Genomic DNA, 25,424 nt, shown 5'->3' with positions numbered 1-25,424 from the left:
GGGTGATGGAAAATGCGTCACTAACTGGGCGCCGCTTGTGATTTTTTCCGTGAAAGTTGCACCAAACCCCCAAAGGCTCTCATCAGTGGGCCATAGGCTCAGTCACCATTGTGTTGAACTCATTCGGCGATAGATCGTGCCTTAACAGACATTTATTTATATGAAAATCTTCAAGATTATATGTTTAGCTTTTAATTCTGCAAATTAAAGACCTGAATGAGAATATTGTATTTGTAAGACACAATACACAAACACAAATCTATAAATAGTAGAACCAGAGAAAGACATATTTTTGCAGTGGTCTCTTAACTTTTTCCGGTATGTTGTTTGTTTTTACTCAATTTTCTTTAATCATGTACATCATGTAAATATTTAATAAGAAAAGCTGTACATGAAACACAGCATTACAAATAATCAATAGTGTATACATTTTTGCACTCTTGGGTGTCGTTCCATGGTGATCGGAAAAGCAGCTTTGAAGATAAAGAAGTGGAGTTAATGTGGGCTATAAATGAATACTGTAATGAGGGAAACCTTATAGAGGGGTTTCTTATCTAATCTATATGCTTGTTGACATAAGATAATACTTCAGTTTATGTTGAAGCATAACAAAACGTCTTCATTACACAAGGCCTCCGGCTCTCAGCTGTTATCCATGAACTCAACAGTTACCTTCTGTCGTGTCAGAAGCTCTGGTGCGTTTTTATCATTTCAGGGGCAGCTTCGTTCTGTACGCTCAGGGACAGAAAAACATTGGAGTCATTGTTCAGTACTAAACCAGGTCATTTTGGTGCAAATATCAAGTGCAACACATCAAAAGGGCACTTTTTAAGTGATAATACTGTCCCTTTATATTATAAATCCTTGCATTAAGCATCATCGGCTCTCTGGTTGTTCTCCTGTGAGCCTATTATGACACTCAACAGACATTTAAACGCAACACTTTTGTTTTTACGTCCATTTTTCAGGAGTTGAAAAAAGATCTTAGATTTTTTTCTTTGCACACAAAAAACTTTTATGTCACATTTTTCTTCCACAGAACTCTTCAAAGCCACGTCAACGAGCACTCAAAATATTCCATCCACCTAACAGGTGAGGCAACTGTTGCGTCAGCTGCGTGGTGGCTGTAACACATGTGGTCGGCGGGCTGAATGTATTGTATAATGCATTGCTAAATCTCTAAAACGACAACAGAGACGTTTTAGGACGGTAAGCTGAACATTCAGCTGACGAGCAGCACCTCTGTGGGATGTTTCCTGCAGGCAGCTTCGCAGTTAGGGGTTCCCTCAGAACTGTCGTATTGAGCAGTAAAACTACACATTTTACACATTAAAGCACTTTTTTTTTGGCCTCCTTATAGTACTGTTTGCTGCTTTGCTGTCGGCAATCTTTTGGTTCAAAAGGGCTTTTTTACTCATAATAGCTGCCTGCTGTAGCTGGAGGAGAATGAGAGCGGTGACCGTGAACGAAAACAGCAAAGTGGCAGATCAAAACAAACAAAACAAGTCCTGATGGGTGCTAAAATACTCCACATAGCCGAGGGGGCGGCTGTAGAGCCAGGTCACAATCCTCTTTGAGTTCACACTAAATCATATTGTTAGTGTAAATGTTTGATTAGCAGAGCTTTAAGGTCATCGCAGATAGGCAGCTGAAATAATGAGGAAGTTACATCTTACTGAAAACACACATTTGTGAGCCCCAAAGGCATCCTTGCTTTTAACTGAATGGATCACAGCTCATACAGAGAGATGTGATGGATGAGCAGGATAGGGTTGAAGATACTGATTTAAGGGAGGTAAATTTAGTAGTGATGACTGTAGGTGGGACCGAGCAGACTCTGCACTGAACTTCTCTGCTGTTTCTGCTTTGCAGTGACGGACATTGATCGGTTTATGTTGACTTTTATAGGCTGCAGGAATTCCTGTCAGCATGTGTTGTGAACTTTAGAAAAGCAGTCAAAAGGACCATTATACATTAACCAACTTGTCTTTGCTATAACATAGCAAACATAGCATAACATAGAGATGGCAGGACGGAAAAAGCTACTGTGCCACATTTACGAGTGCTGACGATATACTGATAAGCAGGCTGACGAGAGAGGAGGAGCAATAAGCAGAGCAGATGCTTAAAGACATAATTGGAAGGGAAAGCAGAGACAACTGGAGTAAGAAATCGAGGGAGTCAACAAACAAGAAAACAAATCTGTTCCTGCAGTTGGTAGAATCAGGATTTCACGGAGCTTCAAGATCCAGGAGTAGCAGCAAAAACAGTTTAGGGACAGAAAAAAAGAACATCATATTAAAAAGTGTGTCAAAGTTTGAGAAATGTTGTCACAGGTTATCTCAGCCGTGTTTTTGTCACTGTGGGTCAGCTCTTGTGTCGTCAGCTCGGTTGATGACCCGTACATGACCAGAGCTCTGCAGCTGATGTCTGAGACCCCGCTCATTGATGGGTAAGTGAGAACCTCTTTGTGCATGGAGAAGTCTAACGTGCTGTTTTAAACACTGTAAAGGCTCACATCTGGAATTAATATCTTGTGCAATGTGTGCTCATAGTTCTCCTGCTGTGTAATCATAATTTGTGATAACACTGTGTTGGAGAGCCTCAGTGCCTGACTGATCTCTGACTTTATGATCTCACAGACATAACGACCTGCCTTGGCAACTTCGTAAGCAGTTCAACAATGAGCTCAACAAAGTGGATCTTAACACCCTGAGCACAACACACACCAACATCCCTAAGATCAAGGAGGGACGGCTGGGAGCGCAGGTACAAACAGAACAAAATGTACTGGGCGTCTAAAGATCATGTGGTTCTTGCGAGCCCGGCAGATACCTTTAATCTCTGCTTCAAAAATATACAAATAAGCTTAAAAACATTTTGATATGAATAATGATACTTTTTCACCAGTTCATAAGAAATTGTCCATAGCAAAAAAAACATATTACCTAACCATCATCAGCATGTGAAACTATTTAAAAGTGTCTCTACTGTTTAGTCAGATTACAGGCCGCCCTGTTTCAGGTCAGGCCAATCACAGCTGTTTGCAAAGGCAGTTTCGGCAGCATGCTGTAAATCACCTCGTCTGACACCGACCCGCTGGCAGCGGTAACAGGCATTAAAAATGACTTAATAGAAATAATTTATCTTCTCACTGATGGTCTCATTGTTTATGTAGGTCATTTAGAGGCATTAGTATAAATTCCAGTCTATTTCATGACCAGCGGTTACGTTTCAAAGGATGGGCCATTTGCTGAACGTTTCAAAGTAAAAGTGGAGGTCATTTGATGGCCTTTATTTCCGTCAGATTAAAGGCCACCCAATCACAGCGGTTTGTCTAATATGGGGCGGGCTTAAGCGTTGTTTCTCCTGAACACCAAGATCAAAGGTTTGAACCAATATGAATGTTATTAAACAAACCGGACTGTAGTTCTGACTACGTTCAAATGGAGGTGTTGCCTACTTAATACGAACATGCAAAACATTTATGAATAAGGTTGAGCTAGAAATGATATGAATTAAATGTTTAAACTAGCGACCTCGCCTGGCTGCCCACCGCTGTGTCTTATATTCTCTTGCTCTCATTGGTTATAAGACCAGAGCCATTTTGGTTTACACGTGTTGATGATCCCGCTTTCGATATCAAAAATTAACTGAGAGCTTCCAGACTAACCACACCCACAAATTGGTCTAACAAAGGCTTTATCAAGCTATTTCAAGCCATAAAAGTTTTGTGGTTCTAATAAAAACATCTTTCGCTCGCCTCACAGCTGTTCTGGTAAACATTCTTTATTCTTCCTTCAGTTCTGGTCGGCGTATGTTCCCTGTGACACTCAGTACAAAGATGCAGTCAGACAAACGCTGGAGCAGATCGATGTGGTCCACAGGATGTGTCAAAGTTACCCAGAAACCTTCATGTTTGCCACCAGTAGTGCAGGTACGACCTAAAGCCGTAATTTCAGACACATTTGAAACGCTCCGTCACTTCTCCTCAGCTCAAACATGCGTCTGCTTCTCTGCTGATTCACCCTCCGTCTCTCATGTCTGCAACCACACAGACATCATGACGGCCTTCACCATGAGGAAGACAGCCAGTCTGATCGGGGTGGAGGGGGGTCACTCCCTAGACAGCAGTCTGGGCACCCTGCGCACCATGTACCATCTGGGGGTCCGCTACCTGACACTCACACACTCCTGCAACACGCCCTGGTAAGAGCAGACTCATGCCATCAAACAGCGACGTCAAGAATCAGTTTGTTTTCTCAACCTGGCAATCTTTTGACAGTATGCAGTAACAAAGAAACCATCAAGCAATCAATAAACAATATGAATATCATGTTAAAGCAGCAGGGACACATGAGTTTTTAAGTCTTTAAGTCCTGCATCAGTGTCCTTTGAGGATGAGGGAGCCGAACCAGCTTACAAAGACAAAGAGAGGTCTGATTCAGTAAATGGGGAGTAGAACCTTCATGAAGGCAGTCATCATTAAAACTTTGCAGATTAGGAGAAAATAACTTGCACTGATGCACTTTTGTTCATATGTAAGATCTTACAACAAGTATAAAAGCGTCACACAAGTGCATGTATCTGTGTGTTGTGTCCACGTATTATGAGAAGTAAAAGTCCTGCACAGTAAATGTTACTGAAAGCTGCTGTGAAGAACTTTCATTTTGTGACCTCTATGGACAAAACAGTACATCTTGTCTTATGCTGATCTCGTCAGATACATGAGCAAGTTGTGTTTTCAGATTAAAGAAGTCATCGTGCTTCCTTTTAACAGTCAAACGTATCGCTCACGGTGAAAATGCGTGTTTTATATCACCTCGTCTGACGCCGACCCTGTGGCACTGGTAACAGGCATTAAAAATAACTACATAGAAATAATCTTATCTTCTCACTGATGGTCTCATTTATTTTTATAGCTCATGGAGGCTTCAGTATAAATTCAAGTCTGTTACATAACCAGCTAACGTCAGCAAAACGTCTCACAGGATGGACCATTTAATAGTTTCAAAGTAAAAGTACTTCACAGAAAAGTGTCAGTGACTGCTCCTTCATTAGTATTGGAGCTCGTTTTAAAATATTCAACATAGGGCTCAAACGTGTGTTTATTTAATCACTACTATCTGGATTTATTACCTGAGCTGTCAGTAAAGCTTGGATGTATCCGTGTGATGGATTAGCATCAGACGTCATGGTCAGTTCAGGTGGCGTTGTGGAGAGTATGGGGGATTCCTGCAGGTGGTTTATGCTCTGCGGGCAGCAGGGTCAGATTCTCTGGAATAAACGGTTTGATACTGAAATGCATCACTGAGTTACGCTGCTGTCACTGCAGCTGGCTCATTCGGATCAAATTAACTTCAGGAAACAAAGAAAACTGAAACTGTATCTGTTAACACACCTGTCGTTCACTTCTGCGGTTAAAGCATGTGGCTTTCAAATCCCCAAATTTGCCTGGGAATAAAGTTCATGTAAAGTATTTAAATGTATTTTCCAGGTTAGAAATGTGATTCCTGCTCTTACTTTGTTAAACAAAAGTTTGGTCTTTTTCATGGGAACAGTGTTTTTGTATCTCCAGGGCGGATAACTGGCTCGTTGATACTGGATCAGAGCAATCTGAACACAACGGACTGTCTCCATTTGGCAAGGTCAGTGTTAAAGCAGGGATGGGTGACTTGTTTCATAATAGTGGAATAAGTTACACATTAGTGTCCATAAAGCTGTGTTCCTGCTCAGTTTTATGACAGGCATTACCGAACTGGATTACTTCAGAGGGGTGTTAACATGGAAAAGCATGTTCTCACAATTTCAATGACACATTTATGAAGGACAGGTGTGTCTTATCAATTAAAACAAGGACATATTCCTCTAAAATATAATAGTAACAATGTAATACCTAAAGTAGTATTTTCTTTACACTGTTCATCTTGCTTGACACATGAGGTGTCTCAATAATTATATTTATTACACAAAGAGGGCAAAACTATTGACAGAAATAAAAGAAAAATAATGATTTAACATCATTTTAGATCATAAAAATCCTGTGTGCTTGCCTACAACAGCAACTGGTTGTGGAAATGAACCGTCTGGGGATGCTGATCGACCTGGCTCATGTGACCGTAGCAGTGATGAACCAGGTGCTGAATATGTCTAAAGCTCCGGTCATCTTCAGCCACTCCTCCGCCTACACTGTGTGTCCACACAAGAGGAACGTCCCTGATGATGTTCTCAGGAGAGTGGTGAGTGTGTGTGTGTGTGTGTTTGTAGTTTGGATTCAAGGCTAGAGGACAGAAAGTATAAGGAAAATAGTGGAAGCAGCTGGACAATCACATAGCTGAAGAGTGAAGCAAGACGTATGCAGGACAGTGGAGGAAGACGGATTTATGTCCTTTAAGCAACAGTTACACATTGTACAAACATGCCAAGAATTCTAGTAGCAAGAGTGGTTATTATGCAGAATAAAAGTGATATGACTTTAGTAGAGTTTTAATGCTGATTTTTTTAATGCATGTTTTAACAACTTACAGTGAGGTAGTTAAGTCCCGTTGCTAAATTAGGGGTGAAGCCCCTTCAGGCCTCATAAGATAAATCTGAAGGGTTTTAAGAAGTTTAATGGAATCTGAAAGTTAAAAACATTTGGTTTCACAACTGTGTGCTACATTTTTGGCTTTTGCCTCATTAGACAGGACAGCTGAAGAGAGACAGGAAATGTGGGCGGTAGAGAGAGGGGGAAAACATGCACCAAATAGTTGGCAGAACAGGAGTCAAGCCTGCGATCAGTGCGACGAGGGGTACAATGGGCGCCTGCTCTACCAACTTAGCTAAACCAGCGCCCCTATATTTCCTTTTTATTAAAATTGTTAAATATATATATACCTTTTTTTATCTAAAACTGTTGATGAAACAATCTGAGAGCTTTAGATGAGAACTACCCTCCTGGTGCAGCTGACAAACTTGATTAATATTATAAATAAAGCAAAAACGCCAAGACTCTTCTGTAAAGGGGTCACATCCAAAAAGATCGGGAAAAGTTGGTTTAACTTGTAATTTGTTGTATTTTATATTCCTATTATATGTTCATGTGACTTTGTGGTAAAACAGATGTACTTTAAAGATCTTCATATTGCTCTGAATCGAGACATTGAAATGTAAAGTAGCAGAAAATGAAAGTAACTTTTACTGAGCTACTTTCTGCCTCTAATATTCAAAGTCATTTGTATATGAGAGGTATGAGAAGCCTTAGATGGCCTGACTACAGTAAAACGACCAGCTGTTAATCCCTTTTGATAACACGTCCTACCTTTGCTGCTACTTCTCAGAGATAGTGCACCTATAAATGGTCTTTATGGTAAATCAGCAGTTCGTGTCCAGTTCAACTGATGCATGCGTAATTGTAGTTTCCAGGCTACAAGCAATAAAACAGTAAATAAGAACAAAAGAGGTATCATGATGCACCGTAAAATAACAAAGCGATAAAAAGCAATTCAGTTATAACCAGGGGACAGCGAGTCTCAAAGATAACAAAGCAGAGGTCAACACCCTCATGTACGTCTGTCACTGTGACTTTATATGTGTCTCTTGGCCCAGGTCATGTCCCTCTCTGTTCATGTTCTGCACTTTCAGTCTCAACAGAGTGTCTTCTGCCAAACAAATCAGAAACGACGAAAACTTACTGACCCAGAAACCCTCATCTATAGGAAGCAACAACGCAGTCATGTAACATCCTGTCTGTCTCTGCAGAATCAAACAGGAGGAATCGTTATGATCAACTTCTACAACGACTATGTGACCTGCAGCAAGACCGCCAAGCTCTCAGACGTTGCTGGTAAACGACTGATATGACCATGACGACTTCAGTTAACCCTGGTTGAATATTACACTTTATTAGTCTCTGTGTGTCCATCCACTTTGCGTAAACGTTTTTACTGCTGTCGTCACAGATCACTTTGACCACATAAAGAGAGTGGGCGGGGCCGACATCATTGGCTTTGGTGGAGATTATGACGGGGTTACAAGGTGAATGCAAAACATGTCAATATCAACTTAAAAGACTAAAACAATAACATTGAAAAAAGTACACCAGGAAGTAATATGGTTTTCATTGCATGTCTTCCTGTCAGACTTCCAGAGGGTCTTGAGGACGTGTCCAAGGTGCCCAAATTGGTGGCTGAGCTGCTGAGGAGAAATTGGACTGATGCGGAGGTGAAAGCGGCTCTGGGAAACAACCTGCTCCGTGTCATGAAAGAGGTTGAGAAGGTGAGGAACACACACACACACACACACACACACACACGCTCACATAACTGTGACTGATCTGTTTTGCTTTGCATCCTTTGCAGCCACACACGTTATTTTTTGACTTAAAGGGGAACTCCTCTAGTTTTTATTCAAATGTTTTAGTTATAGTGGACGACACTAAGTCTGACCGGGCAGGGAGGATGTAAGGCCACATTATTTTAATTATCACAAGTGATATATTGTAGAGAATAGAACGGTTTCTAGATATACAGCCTGAGAGGGTTCACATCAACTCGAGGCTACTGTGTGCTGACATAGATACATACAGGAAAATCTGTTTCCATTTGGGTAATAAAAAGTCATACTGAATATATAGTTCCACTGATGTGCCCAACTTATCCTGGGAATAACAATATATGACATCACTACATCACTTTTCAGTAAACAATCCATTATTCTCTTCCTGTACCTTCATGGTAGCTGCAGCAATGTGAAGTAAAAGTCAATCAGTCGATAAAAACATGACTGGAGTCATAAAATCAAACACAATCAAGCTGAATCTTTGGTGGGCCCTGTGAGTGACCACAGACACCTGCTTCAGTGTCTCTCTGTGCTGCTGCCTGACAGCCTCCTCTCTGTGCTTCAGGTACGTGACGATCTAAAAAACACCAAGCCAGATGATGTTCCCATACCATATGACGAGGTGAAGAACTCGTGCAGGACGAGCCACGGTTACCAAATCTCAGGAGCTGTCCGTCCGCTCGGCACTCTGGCCCTCCTGCTCACGCTGGCTCTCCAGGCTCTGATCACAGTAACAGCTTAGTGGGCCACTTATTGTTTCAACTGATGTATGAATGTGATGTATGTACTGAAAGATTTTTACCATGACTTCTAATAATATCTGAAAACCTCTGAATGTCATTTAAAAGTTAGTTTCTTTTCCAATTTTAATGGCTTTCTGCTTTACTTTACTGAAAGTGGCCTTAAACTGTACAACCGTAGTCATGACAACTAAGACAACGGCACAACGATCATCACGTCGGACCAAGTTGAGTTTATTGAATACTCTGGCTTTTTTTTTTATGTGTGTCTGCAATGTTGGTGTGTAACAACAATGACATGAGGAATAAGCCCCAGAAACGTTATCTGAATGCACACGCATATAAACACATATTCCTTTACATCGGCATGCTGACATTTTCACAGGAAGCAGGACAGGACATGGCCGTTGTTCTTTTAACAGAACAGCTCCATCTAGTGGTCTAAGAGGGAAATGCCTAATAAATGTCTGTGGCTACTCCAGCTGTACCTGTGCTGGTTTGCATGTTTTGAATTGAATTTACAGATAAGCTGCTTCACTTTGAGTAGGAAAATTATGTGTGCCCTATTTCACCGTGACCTGGATGAGTCAGGACCTTCACACATATGTATGTCCTACTTACTAAAGGTTTCATAATCAAGGACAATGAAAGTATTGAAAGAGGTTTAACAAGTAAAAAGGTGATATTAGTTTGTTTGAAAGGACCTTCAATCAACACAACAGCATGTTCACTCAATGAAGGTACTCTTATAAAACCACTGCAGTAAGCTACACAATGATGACTCCTGAAGGCGGATCACATTGTGTATTTTTCTCACACACACAAACACACACGGCAACCTTGAGGAGTGCGACATCCTTTCAGTAACAGTTAACAGGCCGAGTGTCCTCACTCCTTTACATTACATATTAAAGACAAACAGGTGAGAGGAGAGAAGAATCAGGATGTGTTGTTAGACAGTCATTGAGAAAATACAATAATGCCCTTCAGTTAAGATTGGCTCATTTCAGTGCATCGTTTTTTTATATTATAACTCAAAAGATGCAATTATTAATCATTACAAGACAAAGGGAGGGTTAACTTTGTTTTTCCAGCTTCAGTACAGACAGTATTTTATCCTCTTGTAATCCCCACACACACACACAGATCATATCCAAACACTTTCATAATACTTCTGAGTGAAACACTTGGATAAAAAGCTCAAGTAGTAGTGGCACAAACAATCACAGAAACTGCCAGATAAATATCTCTCATCATGTTCAAACACCAGTGCATCATTTAGCTCCCTCTAGTGTGCATTACAAGTACAACACTCTGCAACAACCGTGTGAGACGGTCTTGTGTGTCGTGGCACTCCTCGGGATCCTCTCCGCACTGAGACGCTGCTGCTGAATCAGACTGACAGACTTAATGAAAAGTGCATGAGTTACTAATAGACGGACAAAGGGCTGCTGCTCACATGACCAACAGCTGCCGCGCAATTAAATGCGCAGTCTGGTGAAAACGGGGACAGTTTGGTCTGAAGGCCTCGAAACGGATGAGCAGTGTGACCATTTCTGAAGTGATTTTAAGGCTCCATAACAGCCAGATTATAAAATGTTTGCTGTCAAAGGGGACTTTTGTTGTCCTCACAGTGGTTTGGCTTAAAAAATAATAATAAAGAAGGCCTCTGTTTTCTGGTGCATTACCTGAATCCATTTGAGAAAAATGCCACAGCACCGTAACGGCTTCAAGTGTAAAAAACAACAGGAAATTACTGAAACTTGCAGAAATTAAAAGAGCCTTTGCTCTGGAGGGCATTGTATCCGATCACAGTCGACTTCTTCAGCTGCGTTATTAAAAGCCAGTGTCTCAGACAGTAATGAGCCGAAGGATGATGGTAGTCGGTCTGTTCTGTAGAGGTACTTCTAGAAGAAGGGAGAGGGATAATCCAAGTCTGTACAGAGGAGGATGAGGAGTTAGGATACGACCTCTTTCAGAGTCTCCTGAGTTTCACTGTCTGACAGCAGAGGTGGGTGAGAGGGCACAGCGATCCTATATGGCAAATTATCTTTAGTCAACATCTTCCTGGTGGCTGAAACTAAACGGGAATAGTTATCCGGGTTGTACTCCGACAAAGGAGGCCGGGCGCACAGTAACGGCAGGCTGTCCCTGTCGGGCCGGGACAGGAAGAGAGGAGGCCGCCGCTGACTCTCGCCCTCCTTCAGGGAGTCTGGGAGCTGCTTGCGTTTGCTCTCAGGCAGGAGCATTATGCAGAGAACGGAGAGGACGGCGAAGGAGGCGAAGATGACGTGGTGGAGGAAGTAGCCGCCGTTGTTCTGGAGCTCCATCAGGGAGGAGGCGGCCATGCCGACACAGCCGGCTGCAAGCACCAGGCCGAGGCAACCACCTCTGACGGAGGGGAGAGAGGGGCAGGAAGAGGAGGATAAAAACGATCAGGAGGAGGTGTCAGGGTGTCATGATTAGATAATCCTTTATATCTTGTGTTAAACACTCCTTTTATATGAATTTCAACTCTTTTAAAATCTATAGTTTCATATTTTAGTAAGGCTTAATCATTTCCTAAAACAGCTGGGTACTTTAGTTATCAACAAATGTTACTCAAACTGGAGTAAATTGAGATTTGTAAGGGACTATTTTTAGCGGCGGAGTTATACACATTCAAAAATAAGCTATACCAGTCCCCTTCCGCACAGGGACTATTTCTTTAAGGCTTAATTTATTGTTTGTTTTAGTCTTTTCCTGGCTTTGTTGACAATTAGTAAAACACATCAGCACCTTCATCACTTCGTCACTTTGACACTTACCTAACCACGGTGGGCATCACCTCACAGGCAAAGAACACACTGAGCATGGCGAGAGCCTGAGAGAACAGCAGACCCACGACAGAGAGCACCAACACCAGGCCTCCACGCAGATCTGACACGTAAAAAGATAACTTATTACATTTATATGTATAAAACCAACCTTTCAACTTATTTTAGAGATACCTGTATCATATGCAAGTCATAAGCATTTCATCATCAAGAGTAAGGGAGAGGTTGCGTAAGGATTTAAAACGTATCAAGTTCCATGTCGGGCAAAATGATCTACAGTGTTTCCTTCATTTTAGCAAGCAAAAAAGATCCGTCCTGTTTTTTCTTAGCCTAAAGAAAGTTGTTTTAAAACCCTGACTCTAACTCTAACTTCACAAACATTCAACAGTCACCATTACATTCCTTAAATGTGGTTTCTTTACATGATGACTGCCTTGCTGTTGTTACACTGAAACTTACACTGTGTGAGGGCGAGCAGCAGCAGCGATGACAGTCCAGTGATGATGGCGGAGAGCAGCAGCATGCCACGCCGGCCAAAGTGATTGACAGACACACAGATGAAGATGCAGGCCAGCGCTCCAGTTATCACTCGAAGGAAGTAGCTGAAGTAGAAGTTGGTGGAGTAACTGTGCAGGTTTCTGGTGAAACAGTACTGGATTCCCGTTCCAATGAACCTGGAGGACAGACAAGAGAGTTAGGTTAATATCATGAAAAGTAAATTTGTAAGGTAAATTTAAGTCTTGTGAACTTTTCACCCATATAATAAAAACTCACAGTGTGAAGCTAAGGATGAGACAGTTTTTCCAGATGACACGAGTCCGACGCAGCTCCAGAACTGAAAAGTACCTCGGCTGACAGTCTTCTCCGTAGGCTGAATCAATCTCTGTAAACAAACAAGAGGATGGAAAATACCCGTGAAGAATTCAGTGTACAACCAACGAGCGAATGTTTCAGGCTTGGTGTATTTCAGCTGTGTTTAACAGGAGGGATAACGTTGATTTGTTTGAATACAATTGCAAATAATCTATAGTTGGATTCAAAAAGTCTGGGAACTTAATTAAATGGCAAATCAAGTTAAGGCTCTAAAAAGGTCCTGGTAAAGCTGGCTCATCCTGGACTCTCATAAAGACAAATGTAGTTCTTCCTGACCCCCAGAGTTTTAACGTTGCTGTAATGAAGTACATGTGTACACCAGGACCCTGCGACATCACTGTTTGGTTTGGTTACAGGTTCAACAGATTACATGACAGACCACACCCATCACGGATAATAGGTGTGGTCAGAGTTTAACAGGCTTGAAAGTTCAAACAGTGCTGGTGTTACGTTACTCTGCAAACTACTGGATTTGCATGTTAAATGTTCCAACAATGGGCTCTTATACTCCTGTGCTCTTATCTCTGACATGTTAAAATGGGACAACGTACTGAAGATGTACTGAAGAATATTTTAAAATGAAAAATGAATAAAGAAACAAGTCATACTGAAATCTACTCAAACCGGACGTTTTTCTTTTATCACTGTATGATACAGAATTCATGAGGACTGAGTCCTCGCTCTTAGACTTCAAACCAACAAACCCTAACATCATTACAGGCTTGAACTACTGCTTTCAGGTTAAACAGGTGAGCTGAAATGTTATAATCTCTGTAACTGATGGAAATATCACCAAACCTAATATGTGGTAAAACAGTATTTATTATCTGTTCGGTTTAGAGGTTCTTTTAGGTAAAAATTCAAGTGTTGAAGTGAGTTTATTAGTTTGGATTATGGATGCACGATATTATCGGCACGTTATCGGCCGATATTGGCTTAAAAATGAACTATCGGATAATTAACCGATAAAATAATGGGCTGCTGCATACTTGATTAAATGCCCCACCTCGGCATAATGTCCCCGGCGCGAAGAAGACCTGCGCGGTGCAGCGTGATGACGTCACGTGTGTCTACCTGCAGCATGACGCCGGGGACACACCGGATGCCGAAGCGCTGTGAAGCGCCGCGCAACGAAAATCGCGCGCGAGCCGGAGCACTTCCGTTCACACCAGACGCGCATTTCTCCGCGCCGGTCGACAAGCGCCTCTGCTCCTCAGCTGTCGTTTACTCACATTTGGAGCTGTTTTCATGTTTTCATCATGCTCTCTCTCTCTGTTTGCGTGTGTGTTTTGACACCCCACCCGCACCCCCTATAGCCAGTCCACTTTGTGTCTCTCTCTTTCTTGTGTGTGCCTGTGTGCCTGTGTCTGTGTCTGTGTGTATCTTCATCTCTCTAGCGCTCTGTTTAGATACTGACAAATATATAAAAGCACACAAATATAACATCGCATTTGTCAATCGCGGTGTTTTATTTTGAAAATTGTTTAAATTTTGAATATTGGATTGGATTCTCTCATTGTTTCATGTGTGACTTCCTGCCAGGATTGACGCGATCGCTCGCGGCTCGCGCAAAAAATAGACCAGACGCTGAAACGATCGCTGCAGGGTGCGAGCCGGACGCGGAGGTGCGCGCCGCGCCGCGTCTGGTGTGAACGACACAATAGGTTAACATGGGCGCCGAAAGGACATGGGCTCCGCTCCGGGGCTATTCGCGGCGCTCAGGCGTCCGGTGTGTTCCCGGCGTGAGAGAGTTAGAAGCCAAAATGTCCGTGGTGTGGAAGTTTTTCAAATTGTCCGAAATAGAGAGCAAAACTGCTATTTGCAAAGACTGCTCAGCTTCGGTGCTGCGAGGAGGAGCCAAGGCAAAGTCTTTCAACACTACAAACTTGATTAACCATCTCAAGACCCGTCACCCCGACCGCTGTAACAAATCTGATAAGAGTATCACCATTATACTGTACGCTAATTCCAATACAGAAGAGAGTTGATGATCTCTGCAATTAGGTGTGCGGGAAAAAAATATCGGTATCGGTAATCGGCTAAATGAGTTGTAAAATATCGGCGTATCGGATATCGGCAAAAAATCCAATATCGTGCATCCCTAGTTTGGATCTTCTGCTTTTGTGTTTTATATCAAGAGAAAAACAAGTTTTCCTTTCATGTTGTTCAAATCCAGAATATAAAAGCCTTTCATCTGGCATTCACTCTAAATGTAGTATAAGAGACTTGTGTCTTTTGTGATTTGAAGAGTTTATGAATGAAACAGTTTTTAAACTTTATCATGAAATAAAATCTTTGAGACCAGTTTGGGCCTGTGTATGAATACAGTTGTAAATGTGTGTATACCTGACAGCAGCGTTTCACCAGGGTAGATTTCATCTCGCAGACAAATGCCGTTTCTGGTGGAGAACTCCTGTAGGCTCCTCTTCACCTGCGGGATCTGAACTGTGGCCAGCAGCCAGCGAGGAGACTCAGGAAACACTGACGCACAGCTGAGGAAAACAACTGTGTTATCATATCTCACAGAGATACAGAGCCCAAACATTCTTTGTAACATCGGCACAGAGGAAGAGAAGGTGAACACAGGAACAAACTGTTTTTCCTCCCCTTTTTTCCTCGTATAAAAAATGACTAAATAGGATTATATAATATATATTGTTTGAGTAAGCGTGTCTGTATGTTTGATGTCTTTGTGTGACTGAATTTACTTGTTGAATATTGGTCATTTATATTCAGGGTCTGAGATCTGAGTACTGAGACTCCCTGAACAAATAACTAAACTGAGTTTAATGGTGTTCACAAGGACTTTATAAGTAAGATTATATCTAGAAAAATGTGTGATTACATGTGAATTCAGTTGTGGCAGCTAGAAGCAGTGAGCTTAAAAAAGTCAAACTCCAAACTGCAGACAGGTAAAAAAAATCAAACTGCGTCACAATGTGGGACTGGTACCCCTAAGCACCACTGCAAATAAACAAACTTATTGCCCTTAATATTTCCCCACATACACAAATAATGTGTCTTCCTATTTACCCCACTGACTCACCACCAATAGGAAAGCAGCAGGAGCAGAGGCAAAGTGGCCACAGCCTGGAGAATGGGCCAATCCCGGCACAGAACAGCGATGCCCGGCAACAGCAGCTCTGCGAACACGGCGAAGAAGCCGCTGATCATGGCGACCATGAGACGATGGGGAGGGTCACACAGCTCCAGCCCTGAGAGAGGTGGGAACAGAGAGAGGAGACACAGGCAGCATTACAACGAGGCTGAAGCAAAACTAATACATGTGTCCAAAACGAATCCATTTCCTGTCAGGACACGAACCTCTTATGCATAAGACTACTGGTAGTCAAGTATGTTGTATGTCAAATTGTCTTTGACCTGGAATCTTCCCTCTTTTTCTCTTACTACAGCCTCTTTACACAGCGTTTGCTAGTTGGAAAAATTTGCATCTTTGGAAAAACCCCAAATGCAAGGTTCAACAGGCTAGATAAAGCTGCTCGGAGATAAAGCACCTCTTAACCTTTGCTATTGATGTAAGCTTGTTTGGGAGCTTGACCAGCTGTCTGAGTTGTTCCTGAACTTTGACCTCCTTCCTCTGCGAGCTCAGAGAGGAAGGAGGGGGGAAAGAGGGAAAACGAGGAGCTCACTTCCTGCTTGCGTTCAGTTCTGTCCTGCAATTGTTTTCTCCTCTCTGAGGAGGAGCAGCGCTGGCAGGACATCATTGAGAAGCATTTCTCCGGGGCCCTAATCCCAACCAGCCCAACAAAATCTGGACTCAATCTAACTTTGACCTTAGAGGAATGTACCTAGGACCATCTCCTCCCACACAGGAATGTGTCCAGTTTCTACTAAAGCTAACAAAAATACATTCCTATGCGGCCCCACTCTTGATTTAGACAGTTCCTGGAAGAAAATGCACTGTATTTGTTAAGCTATGCATCCCCACCAGCCAGAGACGTCTCAGCATAGAGACATTCCCCGCTGAACAAGTGACGCCAAAGATTCAGCAGCGAGGGTGGGATAGTAAACTAGAGAGCCCATGAAAGGAGGACAGCTGAGAGGTAGGAGTAAAGAAAAACCGACCAGCTGCCTGCTGTCAGTCAGAGCTCGGCACAACACAGCGTTGCCAGTCCATCATACATGAGCCCACGCGACGGCAATGCTGCAAGCTTGGGAGAGTAACGTAAACATGCAGCCGACAGCAAGAATCATCCAATTAGCATGATTCATTGCTAAAAAAAACTACAAAACTGTGTCACTATTTCACGCAATATACTATTTGTAGACTCTATACGGTTTAATAAATGTATCAGTTGTTTTTGCAGCTAACAGGAAATGTGTTTAGTGATGCATTTTCCCAATAGCCATTTTTCAGCAAAAGCCATTCAATGCATTTGATATTCTGTGTGCTTCTCTTTATAGTGGTTTTCATTGTGCCTAGTATCTGGGCCCAGTATTCCTGCACAGGATGCAAATTGTCTTGAAATGTCCAGGGACTTCTGAGGACACAATGCAGAGTGCACTCAAGTGTTTCCTGTATTTTACTGTGAAAAACTACTTGTGCCATGTGAGCAATGAAAATCAGACCTATTTACTATCACAACAACAACAACAGTTTGTCTGGCTGCGCTATAAATAGACGCACCAGTTGTTTTCTGTTTAAGTAGCTGCTAAAGGAGTGTGCGTGTTGTTACCACCAGGGACTGCAGCTGTCACCAAATCATTCAGGACTGAAGTTTTAATGATTCAGCTTCAGATTTCACAAATAGACTCTCAAAGGATTTGATAGTGACTTTTGATCGCGATTGTTTTTTGTTGCTGTGCATAGTGTGTTGCATCGTGAGACAATAATGAAACTATTTTTATGATAGTGATAATATACCTAGTTCCTCTGCAATGAAACCAGGCACAAAACTCAATTATATATTAACATGTTCAGAATAATTATCAGAAGAGTGTTCACTGGAGAGGCAGTTATTTGTCTCCAAATTGTTTTTATTGTCTTGCGTAAGAATAGTCGAGTGCCTATTGTGGGTACATTTTAGGCGCCAGGTTGGGGTGTTTCAGGCCCCAGTATTTCCTCTAAGTTAAATGCACTTACAAATATTTCTCCCCTGAGAGGACGAGGTTACATAGTCTGATAATCAAACTGATTGCCTTTTGGTTAATCGCTGAACAAAGAGGCAAAGGTCAGGAGCCGCTCTAGAGATGACACAATTTAATGTTCAAACAATTACTGCAGACTTAATTATAAATAAGATGAAGCAGCAGCAGTGGCTGCAGCTGTTGTTGTTCTGTCCTTGCCCTGGCCCTGTTTTCAGCTGGACAACCAAGGATGTTTAAGTTTATCCAACAGGCCTGGAAAGTACATTCATTCTTTTAGGAGGGTTGTGTGTTCTATCAAATGTAGATTTCATCTGTATGTGTTTAGTATCTTAATATAATAAACTGCCTTATCTGACTCCTAGATATGATCTGATGACAGACTGAAGATAAAAGCTGTACAAGGTTATCCAACAAATCCATACAATATCATCCACAACATTTCATGCATCTTCACTCTCTCAAACCACAATTAAAGATCATGTTTCTGTAGGTAAACCTCACACTGGTATCACAGGACACAAACAAGAATTATAACAAAAATAAAAAAGAGGAAAATATGAATCGAATTAGTGATATATCTGAGACACTGTGAGAGTCCTGCCATCTCCTAATACATGGAAACCATAGAATTAAAACTGTTCACCTGTCACAGGGAAGTAATTGTTGTACAGACATTTTTCTGTCATTATTTTATCTTTGAGTTCTTGTTCTTGACTTCTAGACATCAGAAATAAAAGCATCAAATGTGATTTCAGCTGTTTGAGTTTCCTGAAATAAAGATAAGATGGTAAGATAAGCAGGATTTATAATTTGCTTCTGAAGGGGCATAACTGGATTTTTCCTTTGACGGAAAGATAGTTAATCAGTTAGCTAGGCAGAGAGGTTAGATATGGACTTTAAGTTCAGTTTTTATCTCACAATCTGAATGTTTATTTTGACTAAGTGAAGTACTCAAACTGTGACTAATGACTGTGCAGATGCTGCCAGTCTCAAGGAACTTACTTTGTAGCATCCAGCGTGACTGCATTTTATTCTAACCAGGAAATCACAAGGCCACGGTTAATTACAGGAGACTTTATGTAACATTTATGTAACTTTTAAAAGAGAAAAAATATTACTATCAAAATCATTATGTAAAATACTTTAGTGTCTTTCCCCTATAGGCTAATTTTTTCTTTAGTCATGTTTATTGGTGTTGTGCCTCTTCATAATTATTTGTATCTGTACATTAAAGTTTCATGTAACACATAAAAACAGAGAAATGGCGTTGGCCTACAGCATGACGAACACATAAAACAGTGCCAACGAATGACTCAGAGACTCAAGGCAGGACTCGCAAAGCATTCTCTAAAATTTATCAAGAATCCGTAGGAGGAAGCTGAGGTTGTTTTTTCTTTACCCACAGACACTGACTGGTTAATAAGGTTAAAAGAAGCTCACCTGATGAATAAGTGAGATTACTTATATGTGTGTGTGTGTGTGGAGGATACTCACTGGCAATGTACGAGGATACAAACACCCCAGCGAGCATGGCACCCTGAGAGAGACGCAGCAGCAGGAACACCACCGCACTGCTGGACAAACACACGGCCACCCCTAACAGGCTGGAAAGACTCAGGGAGAGGAGGAAAACTCGGCGACGACCCAACCTGAAAACACACGTTGACAAATGACAGAAGTGTGACTTAATGTCACAAAACATGCAAGTAAACTCCCACACACTGTCCAACTTACAGAAAATACATTTATTTGCTTGTTCTCGACCTTAATCAGGGTTTTTTTTCTCTACATTGAGTCACAAAACATGCACAAGTATAATCATGGAGGACCAAAGTGTTGAAAACTTAATTTATAAGTACTTCAAATAACATCAAATAAAACTAAAAAATTTTATGAAACAATAACTTACTTAACAAGTCCCCTGCTCTGTAAACACAAAAACTATTACCTGATATAGCCAGTTAGCATGTTAGCTAGAGTAACTACATTGCTGACACCGAACCTAACATTTTTAATATGGCTTATCATTGCTGCACATGCTACTTGACTAGCTGGCTAAATAGCTGGGTAGTTGTGAGCTGTGTTTATCACTTTTGAGTTATTTTGTAGTATTTTGTGTAAAGATAGCTCGGTGAAAGACGTACAACTCTGTCAGGAGCAAAAAGACACACTTTCTCTATAGTCAGTGTAGCCAACAGGTGCTAGCTAACACTGCTAACATTCGCTCATCCCTTTGATGCTAATGTTCTAAGCTAACAGCCAGCTTAGCTAGATAGGCAGCTTTTTTTCTTAGCTAAGGCTTAAAACTAAAAAGATAAAGTTATTAAAGTGTTTACGCACAACAGCAGCCACTGGTTGAATGAATTGCATTGCTAGTAAAGCTAACTGACTAAATTTGTTGATGTGCTAGCTTCAAGGAGGGATATAAGCTGACAGTTTAGGGGGGCAGTGACACCATTGTTATTTTGAAAATGAACAAGGAATCAACACTATACGTTAAAGTGAAATATTTTACCATATAAACCATGTTTTTTACTCACCAGTCGCACAATGTACCAAGGAGGATGTATCCCAGAATCCATCCTGTCATGAAGCAAATATGCTGCAGAGGGATTTTCCAGTAGTCACTGCAAACCAGGTTCCACTGCAAGGACAAGACAAAGACTCACACTGACACATTCTCAGACCAAAACAAAACTCAATGCTAACTTGAGCACTGCCGTTTGATAAGGATTAAAAATGTGGTTAACTGGCGGCAATTAGAAAACTTGTACCAACTGGAAAAAACTGAGCATGGTTTCATAGAGCGTAGTGCTTTAACATATTAAAAAGGTTAAAGGGTTCTGCACTTTTGATCTTTATTTTTATTTATAAATACATTTGTATTTATTCTAGGCTGTATTCCTGACAAATCCAAGGAAAGGCTAAAATAAATAACATTTATAAGTGTTCCATACCCTACCCTGTGGTCAGCCGCAAGCCAATCTACTCTGACCGAAGACTCTTCAGGTCACAACTATTTAGTTTGATCCTCAGAATAGTCTCAGTAAATTCTCCAAACAGCTGTGTAATGTAGCTTTTACCAAATGTTACTCAAACAAAAGTACACAGTGCGTTTGTTGGGAACTATTTTCAGCAGACAAGTAAACATTAGGTGCTTCAGTGAGTATTTCTGGCATCAGGGTGGTGTACATGAGATAAAAACAAACTAGATGGCCCTTTTCGGTGGAGTTGACATAACCTGCTTTAAAATGTGTTCCTTCATTTGTCGGGAGCAGAGATCACTGAGACTGATTCCATGTTTACTTACTGTTTGTCTCTGGGATTTTAACTTTTACAATATAGGCTGCTTTATGTTGTCTGACACTTCTTATATCACAGCATCCCTGAAACAAACACTATCTTTCATTTCTTTCATGTTTATCTGATTTTAGTTGAAAGACCTGATTAACCAAGTTTAAGGAACAGTTATCAGAAACATGTGGCTACCAGGAAAGCAGGGACTCAAACTAAAATCAATTAAAGGCTTAAAAAGGGGACATGGAAAACGTGTTGCCAACATGCTGCATTCATCCTCATTCAACTCTGTAACATGCTGAGAATAGCAGGCAACCGGTCAAGTCTCCAACAGAGAGATTTCTGTGAGGAAGCAGGAATGTAGATCATGTCCTTCCTAATTGAGTTAAGATGTCTGCTGACAGTTTTATTACATTACAACAAAGTAGACCTCAAAGTAAAGCATACCAGCAGCTTTCCGCCTGGTTAGTACCAGAGATTCTCCCTCACTCCCTTCTCCCGCTGTGAGCATTTAACAGAGGCCATCATGACGTCGAAGTTTGGGATCAAAGCATCACATTTAATTCCAGCTGTATAGGTGAGAGCTGAGTGCAATATAAATAAAGCTGTTCCAATACTACCTTTTCCTTTCCAATACTGACCCTGATGATGTGTGGATGAGGGAATTCCAATCTGAAAGCAAATTGAGCAACTACAAACAAGCTAAGCTAACATTAGCTTCTCTGCTCATCCTGACGCCCTGTGTCTGTGAAACATTGGCATTTGAGAAAAACAGTTTTATTTTGTTTTTTTTTAAATTAAACTACTTTAATTTCTGCTTTTACCTTTTTTAAATATCTAAACTTTAAATTAAAAAATAACACAGCCTTAAAATGAAGTGAAAACAACAACTGCTGACATTTTGCTAGCTTTGGCTAACATACACTCTTCCTGTTAGTGTTATCGTCACTTGATAATTTACCGAACATCAGTTATTTTCCAGCTTAAAAGAGTAAATACTTGTTGCAGCCATAACATATCTTACAGCTGTGAGGGAGACTGTATTTGTAAAGAAGAAAAGAGTTGCTTTTTCAGTTTACTTATAGACAATTATGGTATGGGATGAGAGCTAACTAGCATACTTGCTCCGCACTTCAGACTGTATGAGGCATTTCTGATACTGGTTTTGGTATTAGAACACCTATAGTAACAATTTGACAACCCTGTACAAATTACAGGTACAGTAATACTCCCAAATAATCATTATGCATTTTCTTTAACTGTCAGAGATGAAGCTGCAGTATGATGAACTTTGAGGCTCTACTTTATTGTAACTACAGGATGAGTTTTCCAAGAACTGCTGTGTGCTTGAGACCTTCTCCTCGTCACATAATACACATTCATTTCATTGTTTGCGACGGTAGATTTTAGCCAACAACTTCAACAAATGACAAAAATAAAACCGTTACACGTGAGGCAGCTGAACATTGATAAATTATATTAAACCTTGAGAGAGGTCTGAATATTACAACTTTTAACAGGAGGCTTTGAAGGCAACATAACACAAATGAAAGACCTAACCAGTTTCATTTGTTACAGGGACTCGCAGCAAACAGGAACTGCTGGACCCATATTAATCAGAGTGAGGACTTCTGGCACAACTAGGTCCACTTCAAGATAAATTTCTGTACGTTTTTCTACATTCTGAGACAAAGATAAAGTTAATTTAACTACAGAATAACTACCACCACACAGAGGCGCCTTTGGAAATCTGGAGCCTCTGGGAAGTGGTCTGTTTTTTCATAGTTGGTTATCCAACCCTGATTTCAGCCGTACAAGGAGGCCAAATAGTTGTGGTCTGAACTGCTGGTGCATTGGTCACAATTAGATCCTCACCAACATCCAAAACAATTATAAGATAGATAGACCAACACCTGCTTTCTATTTATGTTATTTTGCCCATCAAGTGTATATCCAGGTGATAAACTCTATTGTAATCTCTTCAACTTTTCCTTTATTGAGTTTTTCCTTTGTCGCATTGAACGACGTCATGGCAGAGGAAACTGTTGTTGTGGAAGGAGGTGTTCAGGGTCTCAGGAAGGAACACGGAGGCCTCAGACTTCCCTGCGCCGCAGCTTGTCATGGGACATAAAGGAGGAAAAGTTTCCTTGCGGCCTGTATCTTTTTCCTGGAAGCCATGATACACAGAGAATACTCTGAGGAGAGGTTGAGGGGCAATTACCCATAATGACCTTACCCCACTCGTCACAGAAACTCTCATTACTATGGTTTAGAGACTGTATCAAATGCGGCTTATGTTTTATTAAATGTGTTCAATAAAATACTGCATGGTCACAGATGCAACACGCACATGTGAGATCTGATTATCAATATTTGCAGACTGGGATGGATCCTTGAATAGCGGAAGTCCAAAGAAACAGACTGAGGTGAAGATAAACGAGTTCCTGCTGCTTATCATCACAGGCAGTTACACAACAAGACATGAAACCATCGTCTGTACGGCGACTTGTTAGATTTTGAGAAGAGGATCCATATTATAGTCTCAGAAACATAGAGAATGCTAACCTCATGGTCCACACGTCAGTTTAGATTATAGATTTTTTTTTTTATCTATGCAGTTTATTTAGTCTAAGAAACTGTAACTTGTCTACTGCCTGGTTCAGCTGTTAACTGCTCACCCTGGGAAACAGAGTGCCAGACAGCAGATGAGCGAGAGTGAAAGACTGTGTGTGAGGTTGAACTGTGTTCAACATGGGCAAATATTGACTGCATGCTGTGAACAGCCGTGTCCATGGCCTCATAAGCTTCCAGCAGAGATAAACTGCTTTTAATGAGCGGAAACTGGAACAAATCCAGTTCAGAGCCACCATGTTGGAGCAAGGCCAACAAATTAAAATAGTTGTCAAAGTGACCAACCGGGGACATTTTTTCTAGATAGTCTTTGTCCTTCAGTATATGACAGTTGGCTACCACCTAACTAGTGATATGATTAATACAATGGTTAACCTGCAGCTGAATTTGATTCAGAAAAACTGTTCATGATGTAATGCTGTGCCCCCTTCACAATTTTTGCACTGATAGATTTCAGTTTACTTTACTTTTTCCCTGTGTCCCTTCACTGGTCCAAACTTTAACTGAACTCTCTCACAGCTTTGAACGATGACCTGCACTCTCTTACCTCAGTGACAAAGTTGCTCTGGAGCCCCGCTACATGGGCGTACTCCCACCCTTTGGTGCATGACACCCTCTGCCTGGGCACATTTTCGGAAAAGTCCGAGGTGTTGGATGGGTACTTGAACAGCTCACAGTGGCTGAGCCCGGATCCGTTCACCCAGGGAATGGTGAGGTTGAGGTATCCCTGTGAGGTGAAGTTGCTGAGGAGGAAAGTTGAGGGCAGGAGGTGCGGGTCGGGTTTGCAGTGGTACGAGTCCGGGATCAGGGTGTAAAAAACGTCGCTGAACAGATTCAACATGACGGCGAAGTTGGGGAACCAGCTGAACACGACCACGATTCGGTTGTAGCGTCCATAACCGCCGGTGTGAGGAAAAATCTTCGTCTCATAATCCATTTGAAAGCGAGAGTTGGTGGTGGTTGATGAGTCTGGGGCCATTGCGCGGAGAGTGCGCGCACTGCACAGCCGCGCGGCGCAGCAGCAGGTAATGCGCACGAGGAGGAGGGTGGAGACATCTGTGGGTCAGACTACACGGGGTGCAGGGATTGGCCTATGACACACCTGCTTGGCAGCCCCAGTGACTAATTCCTGTCAACCCAGGATCCCTTAAATTGACAGGCACTACGAGGTGAGACACAAGACAGTTGTTACTAATCGTTATATTTTTGGATCTGTGCGTCCACGTGCCTTTGATGAGTTAATATTTGGCAGCTCGTGGATCCAAAGTAAAATGATAAGGCTTCAAATCATTTTTTATATTTTTATATACACCTGTCTTTGAGAAAAATATCATTTTTGACCTAAGAATGAGTAAAGCTGAACTCCCCTGCCTAGGCAGGTCTAAAGACCTAATTGATGTTAATATAATAATATTAATGTTGTGCTCTAAGAAAGAACAGGGGAAAAATCGGAAAAATCAAAGCAGCAGAAACTGAGATATCATTACTTTTTAAAGTCACAGAGTTAAGCTAGAAAAAAACATGGATCCTACATTTCCCATCATGCAATTCAACAACATGTTACATTAAACTCTCAACGTCGCTCGAATTGTCAGGTAGTTTCAGACCCAAACATCCAGTAGGCTAGTACTCCTCAACA

General features: G+C 41.5%; 2 protein-coding genes across 2 annotated transcripts; one reads left to right on the top strand and one right to left on the bottom strand.

Annotated features, from left to right (window-relative positions):
• Positions 1–2,324: 2,324 nt before the first annotated feature.
• dpep1 (dipeptidase 1) lies at positions 2,325–9,713 on the top strand. The gene is made up of 10 exons (XM_069687308.1): positions 2,325–2,452; positions 2,643–2,769; positions 3,805–3,937; positions 4,059–4,209; positions 5,579–5,648; positions 6,063–6,239; positions 7,741–7,825; positions 7,941–8,016; positions 8,121–8,256; positions 8,885–9,713. Exons 1-10 carry the CDS (start codon positions 2,325–2,327, stop codon positions 9,059–9,061), a joined length of 1,260 nt encoding a protein of 419 aa, XP_069543409.1. The 3' UTR covers positions 9,062–9,713.
• Positions 9,714–10,064: 351 nt separating this feature from the next.
• On the bottom strand, positions 10,065–24,764 carry slc22a31 (solute carrier family 22 member 31). Its single transcript, XM_069687230.1, has 9 exons — positions 24,333–24,764; positions 20,398–20,501; positions 19,352–19,506; positions 15,795–15,963; positions 15,095–15,240; positions 12,650–12,758; positions 12,335–12,549; positions 11,867–11,978; positions 10,065–11,450 (listed from the first exon to the last, which is right to left on the bottom strand). The coding sequence occupies exons 1-9, from the start codon at positions 24,762–24,764 to the stop codon at positions 11,018–11,020; spliced, it is 1,875 nt and encodes a 624-aa protein (XP_069543331.1). The 3' UTR covers positions 10,065–11,017.
• Between the last annotated feature and the right edge of the window lie 660 nt (positions 24,765–25,424).

This window comes from Semicossyphus pulcher, unplaced genomic scaffold (assembly GCF_022749685.1).
Source record: "Semicossyphus pulcher isolate SPU_LCO1_2020_fin unplaced genomic scaffold, fSemPul1.0.p SCAF_1, whole genome shotgun sequence".
Lineage (NCBI taxonomy): Eukaryota > Metazoa > Chordata > Actinopteri > Labriformes > Labridae > Semicossyphus > Semicossyphus pulcher.
The sequence above is the reverse complement of the archived record's forward strand: the minus strand, read 5'-3'. Positions and strand labels throughout refer to the sequence as shown.

Excerpts from the sequence above, each read along its gene's own strand:
- slc22a31 (XM_069687230.1), bottom strand. The coding sequence starts at position 24,764 with ATGGCCCCAGACTCATCAACCACCACCAACTCTCGCTTTCAAATGGAT. Across the intron at positions 20,502-24,332 it reads AGAGCAACTTTGTCACTGAG|TGGAACCTGGTTTGCAGTGA; the intron begins GTAAGAGAGTGC and ends TTGTCCTTGCAG. Across the intron at positions 19,507-20,397 it reads CTTGGTACATTGTGCGACTG|GTTGGGTCGTCGCCGAGTTT; the intron begins GTGAGTAAAAAA and ends GTGTGTTTTCAG.
- dpep1 (XM_069687308.1), top strand. The coding sequence starts at position 2,325 with ATGTTGTCACAGGTTATCTCAGCCGTGTTTTTGTCACTGTGGGTCAGC. Across the intron at positions 2,453-2,642 it reads GAGACCCCGCTCATTGATGG|ACATAACGACCTGCCTTGGC; the intron begins GTAAGTGAGAAC and ends ATGATCTCACAG. Across the intron at positions 4,210-5,578 it reads CACTCCTGCAACACGCCCTG|GGCGGATAACTGGCTCGTTG; the intron begins GTAAGAGCAGAC and ends TTGTATCTCCAG.